This window comes from Solanum dulcamara, chromosome 5 (genome assembly GCF_947179165.1).
Source record: "Solanum dulcamara chromosome 5, daSolDulc1.2, whole genome shotgun sequence".
In the NCBI taxonomy this organism is placed as follows: domain Eukaryota; kingdom Viridiplantae; phylum Streptophyta; class Magnoliopsida; order Solanales; family Solanaceae; genus Solanum; species Solanum dulcamara.
Window position 1 is genome coordinate 25241486 of NC_077241.1, and position 26696 is coordinate 25268181.

General features: G+C 36.5%; 2 protein-coding genes across 7 annotated transcripts; one reads left to right on the plus strand and one right to left on the minus strand.

Annotated features, from left to right (window-relative positions):
• Positions 1-6924: 6924 nt before the first annotated feature.
• LOC129889104 (hydroxyproline O-arabinosyltransferase 1) lies at positions 6925-16323 on the plus strand. The gene is made up of 8 exons (XM_055964252.1): positions 6925-7587; positions 7665-7732; positions 7815-8016; positions 8090-8187; positions 8270-8339; positions 9689-9760; positions 9840-9953; positions 15962-16323. Exons 1-8 carry the CDS (start codon positions 7186-7188, stop codon positions 16019-16021), a joined length of 1086 nt encoding a protein of 361 aa, XP_055820227.1. The 5' UTR covers positions 6925-7185; the 3' UTR covers positions 16022-16323.
• Positions 16324-16811: 488 nt separating this feature from the next.
• Positions 16812-26368, minus strand: LOC129889102 (uncharacterized). 6 transcript variants are annotated; one of them, XM_055964247.1, is made up of 13 exons: positions 25976-26364; positions 25819-25907; positions 25643-25741; positions 24159-24672; positions 23826-24080; positions 22825-22945; positions 18522-20368; positions 18406-18449; positions 18150-18329; positions 17882-17995; positions 17616-17798; positions 17329-17373; positions 16812-17198 (listed from the first exon to the last, which is right to left on the minus strand). In XM_055964247.1, the coding sequence occupies exons 1-13, from the start codon at positions 26082-26084 to the stop codon at positions 17064-17066; spliced, it is 3735 nt and encodes a 1244-aa protein (XP_055820222.1). In that variant the 5' UTR covers positions 26085-26364; the 3' UTR covers positions 16812-17063. The 6 variants fall into 6 exon arrangements, with proteins under 6 accessions (XP_055820222.1, XP_055820223.1, XP_055820221.1 ...); XM_055964248.1 differs by having other exon boundaries at positions 22825-22918; positions 23826-24083; XM_055964246.1 differs by having other exon boundaries at positions 23826-24083.
• Between the last annotated feature and the right edge of the window lie 328 nt (positions 26369-26696).

Sequence of the window (26696 nt, forward strand, 5' to 3'; positions counted from 1 at the left end):
AAAGATAGTTCGATAAGTAAATTTTTATTAAATCAGCCACAAAAGTTCTCTAAACTTATGCCGAAAAATAATTAAAGAACATGTATTTGAGGGACAAAAATTAAATACCACCACAAAATAGGACACTTCATACATAAACATAAAACAGAGAAATTTTTTGATGAAAATGATTGACATGTTCTTCCTCACTCCGAGGGCAGATCAAAATGTCATCAATAAAGACAATCACAAACATATCAAATCTATTTGAACACCCTGTTTATCAAATCCATAAAAGCTGCAGGGGCATTCGTTAGTCCAAAAGATATAACCAAGAATTCAAAGTGACCATACCGAGTTTTGAAGTCCATCTTTGGAATGTCACATTCCCTTCCTCGGAGTTGATTATAACCCGATCGCAGATCAATCTTTGAAAAGTGGCTCGCTCTTTGAAGTTGATCAAACAAGTCATCAATCCTTGGAATGTGATACTTATTCTTAATTTTGACCTTGTTTAATTGCCGGTAATCAATACACATGCAGAGACAACCATCTTTCTTCCTAATAAAGAAAACTGAAGCATCCCATGGAGAGATACTCGATCTAATAAAACCCTTATCCAACAAATCTTTCAACTGATCCTTTAACTCTATCAATTCTATTGGGGTCATTCAATAAGCAGGAATATAGATAGGCTGAGTATCGAGGAGGAGATAGATACTAAAGTCTATTTCCCTTTCAGGAGGGATGCCTAGGAGGTTATCAGGGAAAATTTTTGAAAAATCATTAACAATTGGAACTGACTCAAGAGTAGGAGTTTCAAAATTAGTATTCTAACCCGAACTAGATGATAGATGCAGCCTGTGGAAATCATTTTTTGAGCTTTAAGGCATGAGATGAATTGACCCTTAAACATGGAATCGCTATAATTCTATTCTAGGACTAGCTCATTTGGAAACTGAAACTTAACTACATGGGTTCTACAACATATAGAAGCATAACATGCATGAAGCCAATCCTATCCATACTATACTCGGAAACATCATGATTCGATTAGGGTGATTGTTGATAGAATGAAAAAGTCAAATCACTTTCTACCGGTAAAGATATCTTATAATGCCAAGGATTATGCTAAGTTATATATTTGGGAGTTGGTGAGGTTGCATGGTGTGCCCGTGTTAATTATTTCGTATCGTGGTACCCAATTCACTTCTCATTTTTGGACGTCATTTCAAAGGGGTCTTGGTACCAAGGTGAAGCTAAGTACAACATTCCATCATCAAAATAATGGTCAAGCCGAACAGAAAATTCAAACACTAGAGGATATGTTAAGGTCTTGTGTGTTCGAGTTCAAAGGGGGGTTGGGATGATCATGTACTGCTTATTAAGTTCAACTACAACAATAGCTACCACTCAAGTATTGAGATGGAACCATTCGAGGCTTTGTAAGGAAGATGATGTAGGTCTCTAGTTGGTTGGTTCGAAGTAGGTGAGATGACCTTTTTGGGTCCCAATTTGGCGCTTTGATGCTTTAGAGAAGGTGAGGGTCATTAAAGAAAGGTTAAAGACGTCTCAAAGTCGCCAAAAGTCATATTCTAATACTAGGAGAAGAGATCTTAAGTTTAATATGGATGATTGGGTATACTTGAAGGTTTCACCCATGAAGGGTGTAGTACGGTTTGATAAGAAAGGGAAATTGAGCCCTAGGTATGTAGGGCCTTATAAAATCGTGAGATGTATTGGCAAGGTTGCTTATGAGTTGGAGTTTCCTTTGCAAATGGCTCCTCTTCTAGTGTTCATTGTGTCTATGTTGAGGAAAGGTGTGGGTGATCCTAGTTCCACTATGCCATTGGAAGTAGTGAATTTTGAAGAAAAAATGACCTATGAAGAGGTTTCGGTTGAAATTTTGTATCAGCAAGTCCTTTCGAGGAATCAACAAGTTAAAAGTGCTATATGGAAAGTAAAAGTGGATATGATGAAGCGACACCCTCATCTCTTTCACCCTACTCAAGCCTAAGGTACTAAGTTATTCATGCTCAAATGTTTGAAGCTCCTACGTTTCAGATTTTACTAAGTCTTCATATGCATGTTCATGAAGTTGAAATTTTAAAGTCATGTTTTATGCTAAGTTTAAAGATCTCATGTTCTATGTATTTTAAAGTGCCATTGTGTTCATATTGGGTTGCTAGTCCTCGTTTCATATCCTTTTTATGCTAGTTAAATCTTATTCGAGGATGAATATTCTCAAGAGGGAGATATCGTAAGACTCCGTAAGTCAAAAAGTCAAAACGAAGGAAAAATGTAAAAAAATAAACTGGTAGCACTGTCTACGACTCCACCTACTAGTTGTAGAAGCTCCTACGAGTCGTAGGAGTGGCTCATAGGTTTGATAATAAGGTTGGAAATTTTGGCTAAGGGCAGAAGTGAGTAAGAGTCAAGTTAAGACTCATACTACGACTCGTCAAGAAACTTTAGATACATTGATTTGCAGGTTTTCCAAACCCTGTAGGATGACTAGAGTCTACGACTCTTCATTAAGTCTATGACTCGAGAGACGAGTTGTAGAGAAACTTTTGAGGGTCTGTCCCTAGGGTCTTCTCAGACCCTACAATATGAGTCATAGGGGAAGTCTTGAGGATCAATTCTCAGGGTCTTCTCAGACCCTGTAGGATGAGTCTTTCCTATGACTAGTCGACCCTTCTATGATTTGTTAAGAGGGATCGTAGGTTCAGTTCCAGCCAACTTTTAAAGGGGAATTTCAATCCTTTGCCATATTTTAACATCAAAGTGTGGTTATTTTGGGGACTAAATTGACTCTATTAAGGATCCTAAGCTATTCCAATCCCTCATTCTCACACTTAGACTCGAGCACACAAAATTCTTTCCTCTCAAAGTTCTCCTAAGGGTTTCATCTTCCAAGTCTAGGGTTTCACTTCAAGAATTCTTCAAGTCTCCATTTTCAAAACTGCATTAGGGCTTTATTCCCCAAGGTATGTGGGTCTCATTCATGGGTTCTTTCACCAATGGAGCTCAAGTATTTTCTTAACCTAGCAACTCAAATTTCAAATGGTGAAATTTTATGGGTTTTCATATTATGATTCCAAATATATAAGTTATTGAGTATTTGAAGTTTATGTACCTACTTAGTTTATATTGGCTCTTAATTGCATAAAATCTTTGATTTATTAATGGTATTTATATAAAGGCATTAAAGGAGTTTTTAAGTGTATTGGTGGGTTGTTTTAAAAGATGTCTTAAATGATACATTACATTTCTCTCATGCATGCTAGCATCGATCGATTTAATGATTTAAAGGTTGATTGAATAGAATCCACCTAGTTTCACTATATTTCAATGAAGTTTGAATTGAAAGCAATGTCTACGATCAGTGGAGTCTTATGAAATGAAAGAATGATGATGAAAGAGCTTCTTAGGCAAAGAATGGATTCTATGTGATAAGAACAATTCTCACCTTTGAATCAATAAATATTTTAATGAGCCATTCTACCCAATGATGCTTTGATGATCTAAAGTTATGTAAATGATTATGTTCTTATGATGTATTAAACTTCGTGGGATTGACTTAGCACCGAGTGTGGCATTGAGGTAGGATTCAATAAGGGAATTATAGTAGCAATCCCTTATCTCATTAACTATTTGCCAACATAGGAGCCCTTGTAGGCTTAGGCTAGTGGATCTACAAATAGCCATAAATATTAAAGAAATGAATGAAGTTGACGGAGTTCCACCCGACAAGTAGTCTCCCCGTGCCAACGTAGGGGATTATGTTGGATTCTATGTAATAACTCGTATGGTCTTAAATGTCGGTTATAGTCATCTTCCCGCAAATTAAGGTTTTAAATGTTATTTACTTTATTGATTATGCATGCATTGCACTATGTTCCATATTTTATTTATGTCCTAATGTTTCTTCAATGTTAATGCATGCCTAAATACTTAGTACATTCAAAGTACTAACGCATACTCTTTTGCCTACTTGATATCACCATGTAGGGACTAGTGTTGTTCGACATTCACCTATACATGGCTAGTTGGTTTTGTTGAAGGCTACCTAGTAGTGAATTTCCATGTTTCGGGAACAATACTCCTTTCTTTTTCTAGATAGTATTATGTAAAGTCTTTTGGGTACATGTCGTGGTACTTATTTCTATTTTAAGCTAAGGGTGAGCTAGGGAAATGTCTTAGCCCCCACCAAGTCTTTTAGTAGAGGTATGTTTGGACATAAATGTATGATGTTTTGAAGTCGTTGACGAATCTTATTCTATGATGTTATCCCTTAGTACCATTCCCCTTTTTACTTCAGCTTATTGTTGAATGTCATTACCTATGAAAAGCTAAATGAATGCTTATAGGCTTGGATGAGATACTCTCGGGTGTCTCATTAGCCATGTCGCGTCTAGGCCGTAGGCGTGGGTTGCGATAATCACGTAGCTCATAAATGATGGTTTTCAGTTAGAGAAACTCCCTAAGAAGTAAAGTTTTGTATTTCAATATACTGAGTTGCATTTACTAGTGGATACCTTTTTAAAGCATTGTTTTACTATATTGTATGATTTATTGAGTTGAGCTATTTTCAGAGTTGAGTTTCCTTGAGTTGAGCATTTGAGTAAGTTTCCTTTTAGCCATTTTACATACCGTACATTTCATGCACTAATGTTATTTGGCGCTGCATCTTTTTATGATGCAGACACAAGTGATAGAGATCCTCAATAGGCACATCGTTGAAGATACAATTTTCTACCCAACTTTGGTGAGACCTTTTTGCATTCAGAGGCACTCTTGAGTCTTTACTTTTCAGTTATTTACTTATTAGTTTGATGTAGCTGTGGACCTGTCCCGATACCTATTTCAGAGTCAGTCTTAGGCTTCATAGACTAGTCAGACTATATTCAGTTTATTCATTTGAGTATATTTTGAAAATATTGAGTTGTGTCTCTTATTTTTATATGTATACTTGAGATTTAGATTTAAACTGAGATTACTAAGTTTACATATTTATTGTGACCATCTGAGCATTTTTATGAGTTAAAGTCTTCCGCTTAGTGAGTCGGCCAAGCCAAGGGTTTGCTTGAGAACCAACAATGGTTTCTAAGTACCGATCACGCCTAGGTGTAGGTTTGGGGTGTGATAATTCAACTTATTGTTGAGTCCCTTACCTGATTACTTTCAGTGCACTGCAATATCTTCAGTTATTCTATTGTCTTTCATACTCAGTACATTATTTTGTCTTAATGCCCTATCTGAGAACGCTGCATTTTTGTCTGTAGGTCCTAATAGAAAAGTACACAGGTCTACTCATTAGTGTAGCCAAGTTCCAGTAGATTGATCAGCTCCACTTCTTTTAGAGTTTCCAGATCCAAAGATTTATCTTTTATTATCTACAATTGATGGGTAGGTCGGGACCCTATTTTGTTCAAGTATTTTACTTATTAAGGCTTGCAAACTTTGGGTTATATAGATATGTATTGTTGTATGTGCTGACCTTTTTGTTTTTCCCTTTTAGCACAACAACTTGTTGGCCTTGATCGCATATGATTATATATGTTCAGTTTATATGTTTCAAGATATCATGGTGGACTCAACGTCCCATATATGATTTAGTTTCTCTTCTATATGGTTTGTTAGGATTATTTGAGTTTATTGTATGTTATGTTGATAAGAAAATTGTCTTTGGTGTCACGCTGGCGTTATATGAAAATTGTGCATAACTTATTGAATACGATTTCTTTAATAATATAGGTTTCATAGGGATCTGATTCATGGGAGCATGAAACTCCTTCAGGCTCATTTTGCATTTTTCTATAAAAGATTCTATCACTAGTATCCAATCTCGAAACTACTTCCTCAACTTCCGGTTTGATATTCTCTTCAACTATGAGATGGTCCCTAAGTTTCTTTGTGGTGGGTTCATTTCAAGTGGTGTCTACTCACCTGTTACGGTGTAATTGGAAGCCATCGTAATTAGTGCTTTTTTAGCTCCATCAACATTTGGTCATGCTGGAACAAATAGTTCATTATGGACAAGTGTTATGCAGCCAAAACTCCAATGTCTCTTTCAGGTCGTCCATATTCAAACCACCATTGTTTTGATGGTAATTTAATTCCTCATCATATGGTCCCTCGAGGGTTCTTTCTCTCAAACCCCACCATATATTTCCATTCGTCAGATCTACAATCTGCTGACTGACCCCCACTATAATAGCAGCGGTGGAGTATTCCTCATGATGACTAGCTTGGTCTTGGGCACTATTAACGTGTAATACTTCTGTCAGGTTTTCGTTGTTGTTATTCATGATTGCCATAAGTGTTTTTTGAAAAATAAATAGATCTAAGAAAGTGAGTAATTAGAGCAGTAAATTAAACGAATACCGCAGTTGTCCTAGCTCCATTTGGGAGCCAAACTGTTTATTCGAAAATTAATATAGTTTAATTTTTTATGAGGTCAAGGACACGCAGATTAACTTAATTTGTAAATTAGAGATTAAGAAAATAAATATGTTGTTAAATAAACTTATAACGAACAATAATGTAATTTAATAAATGAATGGAATAGTAAAATTCAAATGTCGTTGCTTCAACTTGAATATATAATGATCTTGGTTACTTCTTTGATGACTTCTCGAAGGAAGCTTTCCTCAGTGACTTTACTCATTATTTTGCTTTGTTCCAACGTCAGGTGTCCTCCATTCTAAGTGGCCATCTATTCATGGTAAATTTTTCCCCATACATAAATATATGGATCGACTTTTATATTTAAAAGAAATTAAAATCCTAATTTTGAAGAAATTGGGATGATTTGGAATTAAGATTAAAATTTTGTGCATACTTCATAAACAAAGATTGATGTCAAATCAATACTCGAAATTAGATAGTAAATCTCATGCCAAACACCTAATAAGTTAGTGAGGAATAGTGAAGTAATTTGATCAATTGTGAAGGGTGGCGGCTGCTTAGAAGAAATGACTGTACTCAATTTTCAGTTGCAAACGGTAGAGTTAGTATAGCAAGTGTAAAGGAATAGTCAACTGAGCACTCCCTTCCCACACCAACTCCCTACCAGCTGACAAAGAGATTCCAAATCGAAGACTTTGCAATCTATTCAATCACACCTTCCTTCCAAATATATAACATATTCATTTCATCGTAAATAAAGGTGTGGAATTTGTAAAAAAAAAGAGAAACAAAATGGGTTGGGGGAAAATGTTCTTCACAGTGGTGATTACATTTTCAGCAGCATTAATCACATACAACATCCTCATCTCAGCAAATGCTTCTTTCAAGCAAGAATTCCCAGGCCCTTCTTCTAAAACTACATTTTCTAAAGACCCAATTATCAAGATGCCATTAGACAGATCAAATAACAACAACAACAAGAAGAGGTTGTTTCATATAGCTGTCACATCTTCTGATTCAGTTTATAACACTTGGCAGTGTAGGATTATGTATTACTGGTTCAAAAAGTTTAAAGATGAACCTAATTCTGAGATGGGTGGTTTTACAAGGATCTTGCATTCTGGAAAACCAGATAGGTTCATGGATGAGATCCCTACTTTTGTTGCTCAACCACTTCCCTCTGGAATGGATCAGGTGAAATAATCCATCAATATTTCCACTTGCAATTTTTGTATTCTTTTTCTCACATCTCTCTCACTTGTTAATTTCAGGGTTATATTGTCCTCAATAGACCATGGGCTTTTGTTCAGTGGCTCCAACAAGCACAAATTGAAGAAGAGTATGTATATGTATGGAAAATGGAAAATTACACTCCTAAAATCATCTATTTACTCTCTCATGTATTTATTTTGTTGCTGCAGCTACATATTGATGTCAGAACCAGATCATGTTATTGTCAAGCCCATCCCCAACCTATCCAAGGATGGCCTTGGAGCCGCATTTCCTTTCTTTTACATAGAACCCAAAAAGTATGAGTCCGTACTCAGAAAGTTCTTCCCTCAAGAAAATGGACCTATAACTGACATTGATCCCATAGGAAATTCCCCTGTCATTGTTAGCAAGGTAATTCATTTTTTTTTTAAAAAAAACTAAATTTATTCTTGCTTTTGCTTTTCTAAATGAAAATTTCCTTTAGGAAGCTTTAAAGAAGATAGCTCCGACATGGATGAATGTTTCTTTGGCCATGAAAAAGGATCCTGAAGCAGACAAAGCCTTTGGTTGGGTGCTTGAGATGTAATCAGCCTGACCTAGCTAGTTATTGAAAAATAATTATTCATAATCAGAAATTGCCTGATCTTTATTAATTCATATGCAGGTATGCCTATGCAGTTGCATCTGCATTGCATAATGTCGGTAACGTATTGCACAAGGAATTCATGATTCAGGTATCATCATTTGTTTCCTATTTATTTTTTTCCATTGATTGTTTATATTATTGCCTTTTTCCTTTCCAAGGAAAAACCGAGATAAAGAAGATATGTTGTTGCCCATTTGATCACTATCTTCTTCCTGAAATGGTATTTGATAATTTATCATCTCTTTACATCCTCTGAAATTCTTGCACACTTGAAAAAACCTCTGAATGACGGAACTTCTTATGTTACAAGTGTGGGTTATTTTATGTTACTCGATTAAAAGTGCAAGTTTCATTACTGAGAAAGCACCCAGAAGATGCTTACGATGTATAGCAAAAGGAATCACCGGTGTCAAGTACTAATGCATTTCCAGATGCTATGCTCAGTAACTACCTTGTATAGAATACTAACCTAACTACTAATACGAATAGACTACTAATTCTGAAAAGTACTAAGGAATGTGGAATATTGCCAAGGAAAAACCAAGTGAATGTATTCTGGGATTCATGGATCAGTATACTCCATTTCCTATCTGATTTGGATGCCTATCTAAGAGTTTTCAAAGTATATCGTGCATCAGGGACTTGCTTATAGCACTGACATTTTTCTGGATAAACATACGCTAATTTGAAGAGGTTTCTGAGAAAGGCTTTCATAGCATCCAGATTCTAAAATAAGCCATTTGTTTACTCTATACATGATGAAACCAAAGATTTGATGCTTATATTTCATTGCTGTTGTGGTGGTTAGACTTCCTCTGGTGAGATGCTTCATCTCCCTTTAGCAAAAGAGACAAAAATTGTTGCAGAAGTATGAATTTTGGTAAATCATTAGACCTTTTCATTTTTTAATAATTTGTTGCTTCACTAGAAAACCCTTATAGCCTAAATTTTGATTTTTTATGTCTGAAACATGTGTAAAGACGAGAGTTGTAATTTGAAGGGCAATGCAATTCTTGGAAGAAGTAACAATTTCGTGGAGCTTTTGCCTTTTCCTCCTAATTTTCACACAATCTTCAGAAGTTTGCACTGCTTTGAGCAAACTGAAATAGCATAGTTCTCCTCGTTTACTTTCAAACCGTTATCTGTTCCATAAATTCTTCTGCTGATACAGTAAGATTTATCTCAGATAGACCCAGTTTCATTCCTTTCTCCTTTTCATTGGTGTGGTTAGCAGCATTGCTTTTCTGCTTTTCATATACCAAAGTTGCAAAGACTTCCTGCTTAATGTGGTTCTATTTGTTTCATGGGGAGTACATCTAGAAATTTAAAATCATTCATGAGCTTGTCGTTATTTGGTCGTGAGGTGGAATTTCATTGCATTATTTCTTCCTGATGTACCAGAAACCTAATTTTCCATGTATTGTTGAATGTTTTCAGCCTCCTTGGGATACAGAAATAGGCAAGGCGTTCATAATTCATTACACATATGGATGTGACTATGATATGAAGGTAATAGCCACTTTCTATGACTATGAGAATACAAAGTTACATGCAATAAACATAATGATGGGAAGAACATGCTTTTCAGGGAAAGATGACCTATGGAAAAATTGGAGAGTGGAGATTCGATAAAAGATCATATGATAATACCTGGCCACCGAAGAACCTTTCTCTACCTCCACCTGGTGTTCCAGAGAGCGTGGTATGGTTATCCTGTCTTAGTCTGTCTCCATCTTAAACTTTAATTACCAGGTCATAACAAGAGGGGGTCCAGGAATCGGGGGCATTTTATTTTCTTATTATCAAATTATACATCTAATAATTAAAATGATATGTTATTGTTCAAATATTTTTTAAAAATAAAGCTCATAATTACTTTACTGATAAACTTCCATTTCTATTTTGTTTTGCTTTCTCTATTGCTGTTAACACTGGCATTGTTATCTTTTTACTCAATGGATGATTTACTTTAGAACTAATGATGGTAGAAGTGAAAAGGTGGTACAAAAGAGTCTATCATCTTCTTATAAAATCTTTACTAGTAACATGTACAATTTTCCAAATTCTAAACTCTGATGAGATATTCACAAAAGTTTTTGAAGTATCAGAAGAAATTATCAATTAAAATAGTCTTCAAATTACGGAAATAGTGAACAGAGATGATTTACTTCATCTTCATTTGCATCATGCTCTTGGTAAGAAATTAAATGCTTTCTTCACTTGATCAGAAGTTGAAGCCTCGAATGTGTAGAGAACAAAATAAAGCTTTTTTCATGATTAGCTTTTAAAGTCTGTTCCATATGTTAGTTTCTTTGTCAACTCTGTTCATTACACTCTGTCAGATACTTAAATATCTGATTGAATTATTCCAAAAAGAAAATTCTAACTTAATGAACTAGCTCCACAAATATCTACTTTCCCTTATAGATTCACCTAATCTATTTTTTTCCTTTTTCTTGTATGTGTCTAAGTAAAACCGTTGACCTAGTCGATAGCTTATATATTAGTAATGTACAATTAAGTAACTTGCCATTAACTGGATGTGTGCTTATTTCAATAGAACTTTTAGTAGAAAATTAAAGTGGGTGGGACGAAAAGGTTTTTGACCTGAAAAAAGGCTTATTTAAGCAAACAATAATTAGTACATACTTTATTTGTGAAATATACTTCATCTCTGGGTGTTCCGAGTGCATATGTCCCTAGTGATTTTCTTCTGATCTATAAATGAGCTTTGTTATTACAACTGAAATAGCAAGATGTATTGAATCAGAAGAACTCATTTTTATTGAACTTCAAGCTGATTTAATAAATAGAGGTGCAGTTAACTGAAATAGAAAATAGACTGCTAACATGCCTAGAAAATAGAAACAACTATAACTAGTTATTAGGATAATGACTAAAAGGAAAAACTAATCTACTAACATTCATCTAAAGTCCTTGACCCACTCCAAACAGATCCTGAGACACATAACAACATCTCCTCCTGGATCAGGAGCTGCAAACTCCCAACTTTTCTCTAAGAAATTCAAATCTGCTAACATGAAATGACTTAGTAAAAATGTCCGCCACTTGATTCTCTGATTTTCAATAGAGTAAAACCACATCACCGTTTTTCTGCACTCCCCTATAGAACTTGATGTTGGAGTGCTTGGTCCTTCCATGAAACACGGGATCTTTGGATATGGCTATGGCAGCTTGATTATCCACAAGGATCTCAGTGCTTTCTCTTGCTCCAGCTGCAAAACGATCAAAATTTTCCTAAGCCATACTGCTTGATTAACAGTAGCTGCTGCTATGATGAATGCAGCTTCAGCTGTTGATTGTGCTACTATTTCCTGTTTCTTTGAGCACCATGAGAAGCACTCTGATCCAAAAGTGAAGCAATAACCAGAAGTACTTTTCATATCACCAGTTGACCCGCCCCAACACGATCAGAATACCCACAGAGTTTGAAATTTTGACTTTTGGTAAATTTGATGCGATAGGTTAGAGTTCATTTAAGATAGCTAACCACTCTTTTGGCAGTCATCATGTGCAACTCACTTGCTCAATTTAAAAACCTGGATAACACTCACAGGAAACCAGATGTCAGGCCTTGTTTTTGTGAGATACATGAAGCATCCAATTAAGCTTCGATATACTCCTTCATCAACTAGTTCAGCTCCATCATCCTTTTTCAGCTTTTCTTTTTGATTCATTGGAATGTTCACACACTTGCATTTTTCCATTCTAAATCTTTTTAGAATCTCCTTCATATATTTCTTTTGACAAACAAAGATTTCATTCTGGGTTTGCTTGATCTCCATTCTCAGAAAATAAGTCATCTCGTCAAGATCAGTCATCTCAAAGATTTTCATCATCTCCTCATTGAATTCTTCAATCAGCCCTATATTATTTCCTGTCACAAGTAAATTATCGACATACAACAACAACATACCCAGTGAAATCCCACAGGTGAGGTTTGGGGAGGATAGAATGTACGTAGACCTTATCACTACCTCATCGACATACAACGAAATAATAATAATGTTAGAGCCAACTTTCTTGACATAAAGAGTCAATTCACTTAAGCTTTTTTTAAAGCCTAAGTCTAGCAAATGGTTACCCATTCGGCTGTACCAAGCTCTAGGAGCTTGCTTTAGTCCGTATAGAGCTTTCTTTAATATATAAATCATATCTTCATGTCCTGGTATGCTGAACCCTTCTGGCTGCTCAACATATATTTCTTCCTGTATTGGTACTGAATGAACATAATCAAACAAAGGAGAACAGTATAAGTCCTTCTCCGGCCTGGGAAAAGCCGTGAACTCTAGAAGCTAGGGCTTTATTAACCTTTGGATACGAACGCTAATCCGTTCTCAGCAAAAACCCGCCTTAGAGATTGAATGGCAATAAGATTAGTCAACCAAAAGCAGCCTTTGGTTTAGTAGACCATTCAAGAAAGCAAACTTCACGTCCATTTGAAAAATCTCTAATTTTTCTGTGCCGCTATAGCCAAAAGCATTCGAATTGTATGCAAAAGTATCAGAAAAATCTACTCCCAAACTTGTACATAGCCTTTCACCACCAATCTAGCTTTGTGCTTGTTTACTAAACCATCTGGATTTAACTTTGTTTGAAAAATGCCATTAACTCCAATCACTTTTCTATCGTGGGGTCTTTCCACTAGCTTCCAAGTTTGGTTCTTTTTTATCATGGCCAGCTCCTCTTCATTGCATTTGTCCATTTTTGATCCATTTTGCTTCCTCATATCCTGCAGGTTCAAAAATAGCAACATTGCATCTCTGATAAATATCAGAGAGTGACCTTGTTCCCCTAATAGGCTGATCATCGACCAATTCATCATAATCAAGTTGTGAATTATTGTTCTTAACTCGAGACTCCTCATTCCAGTCCCATTGCTCATCTTCAAGGAATTAAAAGTCTCTACTTACCATAATCTTGCCTGATTGAGGTTGAAAGATCCTGTAAGCTTTAGAAAATAAGCTATAGCCAATGAAGATTCCCAAATCTGCTATCTAACTTGTCTCTCTTAACCTGTGGAACATAAGAAAAACATAGACATCCAAATATCTTGAGGTTTTTCAAAACAGGTTTGACACCATACCATGCCTCAAACGGAGTCTTTCCTTCCACTGCCCGTGTAGGCAGTCTATTCAGCAAGAAAACAACAGTGTTTGCTGCTTCATCCCGAAACTTCTTTGGTAGATTCTTCTCGTGCAGCAAGCATCTCGACATCTCCATGATTGTTCTATTCTTTCTCTCACTCACTCCATTTATATATGAAGAATAAGGGATAGTGAGCTGGTGCTCAATTCCAGTTTCTTCACAACAAGAATTGAACATATCTGATGTATATTCAGTTCCATTATCTGATCTAATAACCTGAATCTTGCAGCCACTTTGATTTTCTATCCAAGCTTTAAACTTCATGAAACTTCCATCAACTTCAGACTTCCTAAAATAAATCCAACACATTCTTGTTCGATCATCAATGAAGATAATATAATACCTGCTGCCATTAAGTGATGGAGTTTTTTGTGGACCACAAAGATTGGTATGAATGAGTTGCAACTTCTTTGTAGCTCTCCATATAGAACTTTTAAATGGAAGTCTAGTCTGCTTGCCAAGCAAGCAAGCCTTACTGTTTGAGGGGTTCTCCTCCAAGTTTGGTAAACCATTTATCATTTTGCTACTTTGCATAAACAACAAAGCTTTGTAATGAAAATGCCCCAACATTTTGTGCCATGTTTCCGCAACTGCAGCTGGATTGGAAAAGTTGTGTTCCTCATCCAATGGATTCAAGGAAAAACTTTTTCCCTGCATTTTAATTCTGAACATTTCCTGACCACTAGGATCACTGATTAGACACGCCTTATCTTCAGATAATAATTTGAATCCATTTTCTAGCAGTTGTCCAGCACTTAATAAATTCTGGTCAATTTTAGGAACAAATAGAACTTCATAAATGAGCTTTGTACCTTTATAATTCTGAATTGCTATAGTCCCCTTTCCTGTCGCGGGGAGGTATTCTCTCCATTTTCGATCCTGACTCTTGATTTAACTGATCTGTCAATCTCTCCGAATTTTTTTTCATCACTGGTCATGTGGTTCGTACAACCGCTATCAATAAGCCAACTTTCACTTGAATTTTTGCTTGCTTAACGGGTAGCCACAAACAATTGCTCTTCTTGTTCTTGGTCTGCAATTCGTGCTTCATTTGGTTGTTGTAAACCTTTCTCTTTGCAGATATTCTCGGCATGACCAAGTTTTTGACACTTCCGGCATTTCATATCAGGTTTTCTCCAACACTTGAAGTGTGGATGATTTCTCCTCCCACGATGTTGGCAGGGAGGATATTTGCCTTCTCTGTTGTTACTGGTTGCTGATTTCTCCTCCCACAATGTTGACAGGGAGGATTTTTGCCTTCTCTGTTGTTACTGGTTGCAGCAACACTATTTCTCGTTGTAGCTTCGTAGTTTCCATAATTCCCTTTCTTTCTTTTTCCTTTATTTCCCCTGGCACTTGAACCAAACTGCAACTTGCCTTCCAAGACTGCCTCAATGGATCCCTCTTACCTCATCATCCTTTGTTGTTCCTGTGCCTACAGTGCACTCAATAACTCTGTCAAGCTTAGTTGTGACAGATCTTTAGTATTTTCCAATTGAGCAATAGTTGCCTCATAGTATCTTTTGAACTATTCTATTATCAGTAAGTTCAGTTCCAAGTATCCTCACCTTATTGGCAATCCCAAGCAACCTATCAGAATAATCCTTAATGGTTTCAGATTCCTTCATACACTGCATCTCGAATTCTCTAACCGAGTTCAGTACTTTCATTCCTCTTATTCTTTCTTCTCCCTCATACTCTTTCTTGAGGAAATCCCAAATTGCTTTGGCTGAAATACATGTCATCATTCTACTGAAAATGGTGGCAGAAACTGTAGCAAAGAGACAAGATTTAGCTTTGGATATTCTTGTCTTCTTTTCCTTGTGGGTTCTAATCTGAGTCATAGTTGGATTCCCCAGCAGAGGAAGTACTTCGTAGTCTTCCTCGACAACCTCCCACAAATCGCAGGCGTTCAAATAAGTTTCCATTTTCACTGCCTAGGCTTGGTAGTTTTCTCCGCCGAAAACTGGAGGAGCCATAGCAGAAAAAGAGCCTGCATTCTCCACTATTTTAATGGTATTTTGCAGAAACAAATTTGGATAAAACACTTAGAAAAGAACCTCGCAAGTCGCTCACAAGTCCCTTAAGAAGTAGGCTCTGATACCAATGTTATTAAAACTGAAATAGCAAGATGAATTGAATCGGAAGAACTCTTTTTTATTGAACTTCAAGTTGATTTAATAAATAGAGGTGCAGTAACTCTGAAATAGAAAACGAACTGCTAAAAGACTGCCAACATGCCTAGAAAATAGGAACAACTATAACTAGTTATTAGGATAATGACTTAAAGGAAAAACTAATCTCCTAACATTCAGCTGAAGTCTTTGACCCACTCCAAACAGATCCTGAGACACGTAACAAGAAGCTTAAATGACGTATATTTTTCTTTTCCATAATGGTGTCTTGCAATCCACATTAAATGTTGAGAGATCTATTTTGATGTTGTGGCATGCATGAAGTGCCTGTGGTCAATGACAGAAATCTTATTTTGACCTTTCATCCTATTTCTCTAGTTGAGCATATGCATTTTGTTTTTGGCAGGTTACACTGGTAAAAATGGTGAATGAAGCTACAGCTAACATTCCGAACTGGGGTTCTTAGAACAGTGTTGTGATTGAACCTGTTTCACTCACACAAGATGTATGCTGTTCGTAATTTGTAGTTTCTATACCCATGTTGCACACGAGAAAATCTTGTTTCCTCCCATTGTTAGAATCTTTGAAACTTTCTTGTATGCAGTCCCATCTGTCCTTTATCCTGCATGTTCCAAACCTCTGTGTATAGTTGCAAATCTATCCATATGCAATAGGCTGCTTTGTTAAAAGTGTAGCTATAAACATCCTCTGCAGTCATTCTGTTCTGTTCACGTCTGAGTGAAATCATCTTTATGCTGACCATCACAACATTGATTCTCGTGCTTTGCAAAACTCAGTCAGGTGGAGTTAAGAGCTTCCCTGTTAGTCAAAAAAATTAGCCAAAATTTATGCCTACAGTTGTCCTTTTTCCTCAAACCCCTACATTGCCTTCCAAGTTGCAGAATGGCAATTTGGAGGATGGTCTATATATCATGTGGAAATTTAGCATACTAACTCCTTGAACTTGGTGATCAGTTCAGTAAGACTCAACTTATCAAACGTACAACATCAGATTAATCAACTTATTGCATTTAATTCAGCTTGAGCTTGGATTATTAGGCAGTAAACATTGCATTTGTAGGCTCAATCGTGGTGCAGTTTTGAAATTTCTGTTTTGTAAAATACTTTTGCTAGAGATGGAACTATGTGGAACAATGTGATCAGTTCACATTTAAATATAGTCAATCCTAACTTGTTTTGAATTGTGGTGTTGTTGTTGCTGGGGTATATGCATTTAGCAGAATTGCAAGAAAGACTTGTTTGGTGCTATAACTTAAATCAAGAAACCAAGACTGGGTGAGGAAAAACTGCAGATCTAGATGTTAACGTAAAAATAAAATATCTATTTACATACATATGTATGTGCAAGATTATAAACATTCGTGAGAACATTGATGCTGGCCTTTCACGAGAATATTAGCACGTACTTCTGCAGAGGCCAAATAATGACATCCATATACTTCAACGGGTTCCCAGATTATGAACGAACGAAAAAGTATCAAGCTCTGTCAGTTTAAATACCGACGGCAATTCTTTGAATTACAGTAGCAGGGGATTTTTTTGCCTTCATCTTCATGGTTAAAATTGTAATCATATGTAATCTCTTCTCCAGGAAAAATGTCTCTCTCAGCAAAAAATACTACCTGTATATTGATCAAGGCTTAGTATTTGAAATAGTTTTAGTTATGACACTATTAATTACATATTCTGATAGAAGTAATTATGAAATATAACAAAGTATAAGTGAAAAAAAGTAGAGTGGAATGTATCTACCTTCTTCTCATTCCTCAGAGAAATGATTCTGGAAACGCAGTTTGGCTGGTAAAATAAATTAGCAAAAGAAGAAAAAGCTGAGTCCATCATACTTGACCAATCAAACTGACATCAACCTTTTATGTCTTTTTCTCTTTACAAAAAAACATAAATTACATCAAAATTATTAAAGCAGAGATGACGAAAGGAAGAAAACAGCAAGCACTTCATCAAAATAGGGTTTACAAAAGAGTGACATAATTGGGCAGGGAGAATAACTGGACAAAATTGCTATGGAAGACACATACCAGGCATGAATGGTTCACAAATCGGGCAATCCCTCCCTTCTGGGTTGCATCGACTATATGCTCTCGATCGACCCTAAAGAAATAACAAGCACTCTTATACTGCAATTTCTTTCCTGACAGGTACTCAATTTCTCTTTTGTCAGCCACACGGAGCCCCACTATCTCACCCACATATTCAACAACCTGGAGGTAAAAGTAAAAGTAAAGTTAAATTTGCTGATGAGAAACTTGCAAATTCAGAGGAAGAGAATAGAGAAAGATGAGACCATTTCGCCTTGTAAAATAAACCTAGACGTGTAAAGACCAAGAGCATGAATGCCAGATTTATACACAACCAAACTCTTCCACCCTTTGGAGTGCTTATAGCGAGCATATTCCTTCTGCAAAAATAAAGAGTAACAAAGAAGTAAGATAAGCACCAGAGACTGAAACCAAAGCTCACAAGAATTTAAAAACCTATACACTTGACTTCTCAGTTGGAACACTATAAGGTTTAACAATTGTCAAGCAACCCAACTGTTTCCGCAGACATACCCGATAATCATATTCAGCATCTTTAGGTGGAAGCCTCAGCATCTCTTTTCTTGATGGCTTTTGTCCAGTTATGTAAATCCAGGCATTTAGTTGCTCCTGGGCAACAAGGCATCCACCGCCAGACTCAGGATACTGACGAAAATTATACCGCACTCCTTCCTTTTTGCGGCCCTTGTATCCCTGAATATAGAACAAATCTTAGAAAATCTTAATTCAGGAGTCAAGTATATCTAACTGTCATTAAAAAACAACAAACCTCTGTTCGAGCACAGGTAGAATCTCCTTCTCCTGGATGAATACCTACAGTACCAACCAGATTGTTGTAAGAAATGTCTCTAGAGCAATTAGAGAACCTGGTTCTTGAAATCATACCTTCAAGTGTCAACTCATTAAGGTCCTGTTTGTGAATCTCCTTGCACAATGGCTTCTGTGGAGTTGGCAGAGAATCATCTGCAATATTACCAGTTTCTATAAGGCAATCATACCTTCTCTTCTCTAAAGAGTAGCATAAGTAAGCCCCTTGTTCACCTCCATGGCAATGCACTCTTTTGGATTGCTCTAATGATTGGCAAGGATCCAATTCACTAGATGTCAAGAGATGACTTTTAGATTTTTTGGTAGTTACAACACAATTAGCATTACAAATTCTGACTTTCTTGAGATATGGAGATCTGTTAATGCGTCGATGTTTTTCTTTTGCACTTGCCTTCCTTAATTTTACAGAAGTCAATTTTGCAGTGGAGTTTCCAGAGGAGCCACACTTTTCCAATGAGTCGCAAATTTTTCTTAGAGAAACAAATTTGACTGGTTTTGATGGATTCGCATTAGAAATTACTCCATATTTCTGTCCCACTATAGGTCTTACAGCCCTCCTATAAACCTTCTCATGCATCTCAGGAAACGTAGAGGTATCTACCATACTGCACTTAGCTGCAGCGTCAACACCTAGATTATATCCCTCATCTGCCTGCCTAACAGGTGTTGCAGTGTCCAATTTCGGCCTCTTTCTTCTTGTTAATTCACAAGCTACAAAGGTATCATCATCATCGACCTTTAAATGATCTGACTGAGTACTAATAGCTTTTGCATCATGGCAATTAACTTTAACATTGCAAGAAAGAGTATTCAATGAACCCATTCTGAACCTCCTTTCTCTGAAACTTGGTTCTATGGAATACATACATTTTTCTGCACTGCCGTTATCAGATAGGAGGGCACCTTGTTTATCATTGCACGAATGTTCCAGACCAGAACCACAAGTGCCCTCTGGATAGCCACAAGCAGAGTAGACGGCAGGAAGTGTTGTATCCAACTTTCCCCATTTGGTTCTTTTTCTAATGACCTTTATGGAAAAATCAACCACTTTATGAATACGATGGCTCTTTTCTTGAATGCTGAAGCTAGAATGGTTCTGCATTTTCTTCAATTTTAAGGAATCTCTCACTCGAAGTTCATCAATCAGACTACGAGAAGAATTATCAGCAAACCCTTTGGATGGTCCTGCATCCATGGGGTTGAATTCGCAAGCAACACCAAGAAACTCTGCACTTTGTTCACTGCCTTGCGCATCATTAGACAACCAGCTTCTGTTGATTCCTGATCCTTCATCTAATACAACATTACTTGCCAGAGTCTTTTGACCATCAGCAGTGGAGAGCACATTGTCATGAATCACTGCAGATGCCTCAGTAACAACAGGTGCAGATCCTCCAGAAGAAACATTGGGTATTTCTGGCTCCTTTAGACATTCAGCATTTTGAAAAGCTACATCACAACTGGGTTTGTTTCCACCAGCATCAGCATTTTGTCCTCTCATTTTTTCATTCATGTTCAGGAAATCTGTTTTCTGTCCCTTAAATGTCAGACTAACTGCTCCAGTAACCTTTTTGGGAACATCTCTCCATTGAGAAGAGTGACACTCCATTTTATTTATCCTATTCCACACTAAATCACTTCCTTCCAAAGAGGCCACATTGTTCAAAGGCACTTTCTCACTGCCATTCAACTTACAAGCAAATAAATTTGTAATGCAGCCAGAAACTCCATTCTGTTCTATCTGAGTAGTATCCAGAGGTTCACCAATGAAATGATGTTTTTCAACAGAAAAGTCCGGCTGAACAGCAGAGTTACAGCAGTAACACATGAATGTATTTGGTGCAACCGGAAAGTAATTCGCTTGCTCAACTGATGGAGAAATATTACATTCAGAACCTCCATGTCTAAGCCCATGTAAAACCAAGAAATCAATCAGAACAAAAATTTGAAGGATTAGAATAGGATCAAGTCAAATGTCACATTGTTAAAGTTATAGTTCAAAATAACTTTTTTTGATACAATGAATTCAATTTCCCAAACCCCCTACCTAGGAGCCCAACAGTAGTCCTTTCCCACTTAGTTCCCCAAGTGACTTGAAATTCAACCTTATGGTTAGAAAATGGAGGGTCTTAACCATTAAGCTTCCCCTTTGTCTATGGTTCTCATATAACTTGAAGGATATATTTAATGGGTCTGTCTATATTGCATCATTTTTTAGTTTGTTTGTTTGTGAAAAGGTAAATAAGTTGTATATTTAAAAGAGGAAAATCTTAGCGCTAAAAAGGTACTAAGACGGTATAAATATTATAAGGAGATCCCTATTGTTGCAAAGGCACATGAAATTTATCATGCTATGTTCATCCTTTACATCCGGGAGATTACACAAAAAAGCTTAAAGCCATAAACATTTGTATTTAAGCTACTATTCACTATCCATCTTCCCTTCGAAACATTTGGCATCCCTTTCCTTATGTAAAACTAGATTGCATCATATAAGGATCCTCCTTTCTACTTTGAAATAAAAGTAAAAATATTTCCAATAGACAAAGAGTTCATAAGCATTTTGTATCACTCCAACCACTACCTTAAGATTTTGGATTGGATGTGCCCAAATTCTTTCAAATGATATAAGAATAGATAGAGTTCTAGATTCGAGTCTCAATGCAGTCCATCAACAAGATATCTCCATCTGCTTGGTGCAAGAAGAAAAATATCGCGCTCACACATCAGAGGAAGAGGGCATACTATAGAGCTCAAGAGATTAATATAAGTATCCCCTCTCTGGCATTCCAATTTTTAAGCTGAATTAGTTTACACAATTCAACAGCCTATCAGAGCTAACATTTGGCAAGCTTATTCTCACACTCACATCTCAATTGTAAAGTTTAGATGTAAACTCTAGAGATGAATTGCACGTGCGGGAAGTTGTTGAGTTATATAAAATCCACATTTTCTATATGATTTTCTGTTAGATAATCATATTCTTTTTTATATATAACCACGGTTCCGGGCTATCTTGCACACTCCTTGACTAATTCCACAAGATACATGCCACCTCCCACCAACATGGGTACCAAGTAACTTTGTCCACCAAGGCTTAAACAGATAGAAAGAGTCACGTAGTGTTTTTGCCTCCCTTAAGATTTAAACCTGAGACCTCATGGTTCTCAACCTATTTCATTGACCACTAGGCTACAACCTTGGGTGCATTAGATAAACATATTCTTTTAGACTTAGTTTGGGAGAAAATGTGCTCCTAGAAGTTCCATATCAATCTTTTCTTTTTCTTTGTAGGCACAAATAAATTTGTTGCCTCCTGCTGGCTTTGCTTCAAAGTTCACCATTCATCTTTTTTGACAATGTTAAAGTTCACCAATCATCTACACAGGTTGGACTATCATCTCCTCTAGAAACAAAGAAAAGAAGATTACATATATACCTTTTTGTCCTCAATCTTCATTAATTTTAAGATCAGTTTTGAGGTATGCTTTCCAAAAGTTAAGCCACAATCCAAGAATTTTATTTTTTGAAACATAGGCACTAGTCAGCTTCCCTTGTTTCATACAGCTTTACAGATGTATTATCAACAAACTAAGACAATTTGGGAAGCAACTTTTCAAATCTTTTCTTTGGCCCACGGTGGTGCCCAGACCAGCTTGAGGGCACCTCACAGGTACTGGGTATCTCTTCCCACCAAGGTTTACGTTGATGGAAAGAAATCTTAAAAAGGAAGAGTGTCCTAATTACATAATTCTAAAGTGGAAATCACCTAGTGTTTTCATCTCTATAGGAATTTAAACCCGAATCTCCAAGGTTTGCACCCACTCTATTGACCAACAGGGCATACCTTTGGTTGGTTTTTCCAACTTATTTCTCATGATCCTTTAAAAGAAAATAATGTGATAGTGCATTAAGAAATAAGAACACACTAGTATATCAGAAACTACTTCAGAAATTACTCAGCAATACTACCTCTATCAGAACTTAGCTGATCTAGTTGGTCTTGACATGCTTATTAAGATGGCACTAAGGTACATCATCAAAGAGATAAGCGGATACTCGAAATTTATTTTGAAAACTTTGAATCTTCCATAGAATCCAAGTGGTCCTATGGTACTCTCTGTTTTATATTATGGGAAGAAGTACTGAAACACCTTCCTTTTTACGCAAGTCAACATAATCTGAGGACAACCCAAAAAAGTGGCAGTTATCTGGGAGAGACGGAGTAGTACATACTGAATCTCTGCATACAACAAATAAATTATCTTCTAGGGTGACTCAGGACAAGGGTAGAGTTATAACTAAACATCGACACTAACAGACAGAATCAAGGTTACAGAAAATATTTCAAGAGAGTTACCTTAGGTAAGGCCAGTGAACTGCATTTAAATCAGAGGAAAGCTGACAGTACACTCCTGAGTCTTGAGCACGCAGCGATCCTCCACGTGTTAAAGCTGAAAAATTAAAACCTTCAAGCTGATCTGTATGAACATAAACTTCCTATTTATTACAATTACAAATCAAATAAGATAAGACGGAAAAATTGAAAAGGAAACATCAGTCCTTTAACAGTAATAGGAGCTATATCTTGAATATGCTTTCCCATATAATCACTAAACCCAGAAAAGGCAGATACTGCTGCAGTCTTAGACGCATGTAGCATATTCCCAACATTGGGTTCATATAACTGGTTTATGGATGTTGGTGCTTTGTGAAAAGGATTCCTGCATATCATATGCTCTTTGGCGGCTGTGGTAGAGGAACTGACAGGTGGAGTAGTAGGAAACTCCAACCTATGATGCACGGTTTGCGTTCTTGGATTCTCGGTGAGTTTAACCTGCCTTCCATTCAAACTCTCTTTGTTAGATAGTTTTAGAGTTTGATTTCCAATTAGAGTTGAACTTGATAATAGAAACCCTAACAGGACTGCCTGTGATGGTGGAGCTGTTGTAGACATTGGTTTACAGACAGATCTGATATAACCATTATCAAAGGGTCCATTATGAGAAATTAAAGATGTCTTCCTTTACAAATTAAGGGTGTTCTGAGCATCAGGCATATCCATCATCACACCACAGGGCTTGCATGAATGAAGGTTCTTCTCATGTAAGGCCAAGCAATTGCTATGACCAATCCCTTCTACAATTCTCTTAACAGTTCTTTTATTTTCGTAATTCTTGGAATAGAGTCCAAAGTTCAATTCATCAGCACTGTGTAAATTAACAATATTGTTGGGCACACCTTTATCACTATTCCCACGTCCAAGAGTACATGAAGCGTCAACATAAAATTCCTTATTAGTCATCTTACCTCTAGCACAATGAAAATCAATTTGGTCGCACTTTAGAGTAAGGGATTTACACTGAGGTTCTCCGGGTGGAATATGACTTCCATTAACCATATTTTTGATATCTTCAGAGTACAGTAGTCCTTCTGAAGGACCCTTGAACTGCGCTTGAACCACAGGAAAAATGGAATTTCTAGTTCTGGATTCACTTGTTGTGTTGTGGAGTCCATAGGCAGAGTTGACAAGGTCTAGCTGGCCCTTTCCACTTCCTGGACTCGAATTCAACATATGAAAATTTGACCTGCTTTCTTCCACTGCCTGTGATTCAACTGCTGCGTGACACTGACAGGTGTAAACTTAAAGGGATATCAAGAACTAAAGGAATTAATTCACAAATAATAACAGACCTTTATGCATAAGGGGCTCTGGAAACAATGATTGTTGGTATTCCATTGGTTTGACAATGGAATGATACTCAAAAGTTTGTTGAGCTAAAGTTCCCAACATTTTGCTTTGCTGGGATGGATGCCCAAGTCTCAACTCAATACTTGAGGAGACACTACTTCCGTCCATTTGCAAAAGCGAACTGTTGATACCAAGCAATTTTGAAATTTTGAGATCTGGAAGAGAATTGAAGGTATTTATGTCCTTAGAATTTGAACCAATATAAGCTGAAACAAATGAAGAACCATTCTCCAGGTCTTGTATCCCATCTAAGTTTGACAATGGTGGACGCTGAGAGTTCTTTGAAATAGACATATTGTTCCATGACTGTCCAGCTCCATTTGAAGCTCCAAATGTACCATACAGCTCAGAATTTGGAGATAAATTGGGAAGGGATGGACAAAACTCTGCTGAACCAGCACTCACTGGAAATACTTCAGGCCAGTCCCATCCACCATGATCTTCAGGAGTCCTAATCTAAATTACAATAGAAAGATCACGATTAATGGCTATTGTGCTTCAAATGGATGTCATTATAAGTACTTTAAACCAATAGTCATAGTAAAATAGAGAATCTAGGTTGTTAACGTCTGCAGTAAATAAAAAAGATGAACAAAACCAAACTACTTAGTGCATGCAACCCTAGATACAGTGGTCTAGCTTGCATCTCTGCGCACGTATACTAAAACTATAATACTACATAAGCTTTCAAAAGTAGGTGCTCCATCAATTAAACTATCGTAGCAGGCAGAGAACATTTTATCAGGATCAGAAAGCCAATAGTCCATAAAAGATATTCTTTTAGTTCAGAGATATTGATAACTACTAACATATATATTATAGGGACAGTATTTAATCCAGAAAAAACCTAACTGGAAAGTTTTCTAAGTTAGAGTGTACAATAGCCCCCATATAAAGTGATTCTAGCAAAATTGAAAATTGCCCTGCTACCTTCCCATAGATGATGTGAAAGCGATTTGGAATGCTAAATTTAGTGATCCAAACTGTTATCTTTCTCCTTCACAATTTTGCAGCAACTTTTCTCTCTAAATCCAACTAACTTAAGGAAGAAGTGATTCCTTTTTGTCTTTACTATTTATCCAGTTTCGTCTTCCAAATTCTCCTTCAATCAATCAATTATGCCTAAATCCCAAATTAGCTCCCAAATCTCGTTAGAAAAGCTTTTATTGAAGTTTCTAAAGAAATTTAACATATGATCCCAAAAAGACTACCTGAGCAAACTATGTTTCCCATTAAGTAGTAATTCCAAAATCTACATATCAGGAAACATTAAATTGGACGCCTTTGACAGAAATATCATGAACATAACGAAAACTGATTACATAAATCCAAAGAGGTTTGAAAGAATGTAGCTACCAAAATAAATAAAAGCAGAAGATTTTGAGGCATAGAAGAATAGATGTTAGATACCTCACATATTCCTTACCCCTAGTTTATGGAAGAAGAGCTTCCGCCACTGAGCTATGGTGACACCAGTGTCCATACGAACAGCATTGCCAGGATTAACATGAGATAAACCAGAATGCTGCAGAAAAGAAAAAAAAACTTGAAAGAGTTACAAATAAAAGAGAAAATAAATAGTAGAAATTGAGAATAAAATACCTGACAAAACCTAGAAATAGACATATGTGAACCATGGCAGAAGCAAATTACTCCAAGAAGACCAGTAGTTGTGAGAAGCAGGTAACCGGCTGCATTGAGTGATCATGAGCAGAGATAAGATAGTATTGATGGAAAATGAAACTAATTGGTTACTCACTTAAGCCCAAACAAAACACACGGGGATGGCGTGGCCCAGAATATCCTGTTTCCGGAAATTTTATGCCACTATCTGCATTTGAAAACATTACTAGTTTCGGAGGAGCCATTTCACATTTTGTAAGCTCACTTCATTTAAGGGTTTCTCCAGCTTTTAACTCAAATACTGTGATAATTCAACACCAGGATCCATTCCTACAAACAGATCCATTCATACTGTTACGAATTTTGATTTGACAATTCAACACCAGGACTAGAGATATCCACATTTCAATTTCAACTCCACGGAAGACCCGACTCTTGTACTATTCCATTTCAATCTTGTGGAATGCATGAGTTAATATTTTGAAGGTAACTAGACACTCAGAAATATATGAGGGGGAGAAGAATCTAAAAGGTCCAGTATTGCAAGTCTTTTTTTAATATATATATATATTTGTTTTTGGTAAAAAGTCTTTTTTTAATTACTTTACCAAAAACAAAACAAAACAAATCTTTTAAAATGGTAATAGTTGTTCAGTATAACCAAGGAAAAAAGCCTCAACATAGGTTATTCTACTTAATAAAACACCCACATTATCAATTCAAGCTTTAAGAATGTCGCAGCAGCCCAACAATGAACTAATACAAAGAAGAGGCCTCCAAGTGTTACTACCTAAAATTCATTACAGTCCAAGCAAATTCATCATGTATTTTTAGTAATTAAATGAGGGCTTTTTTCA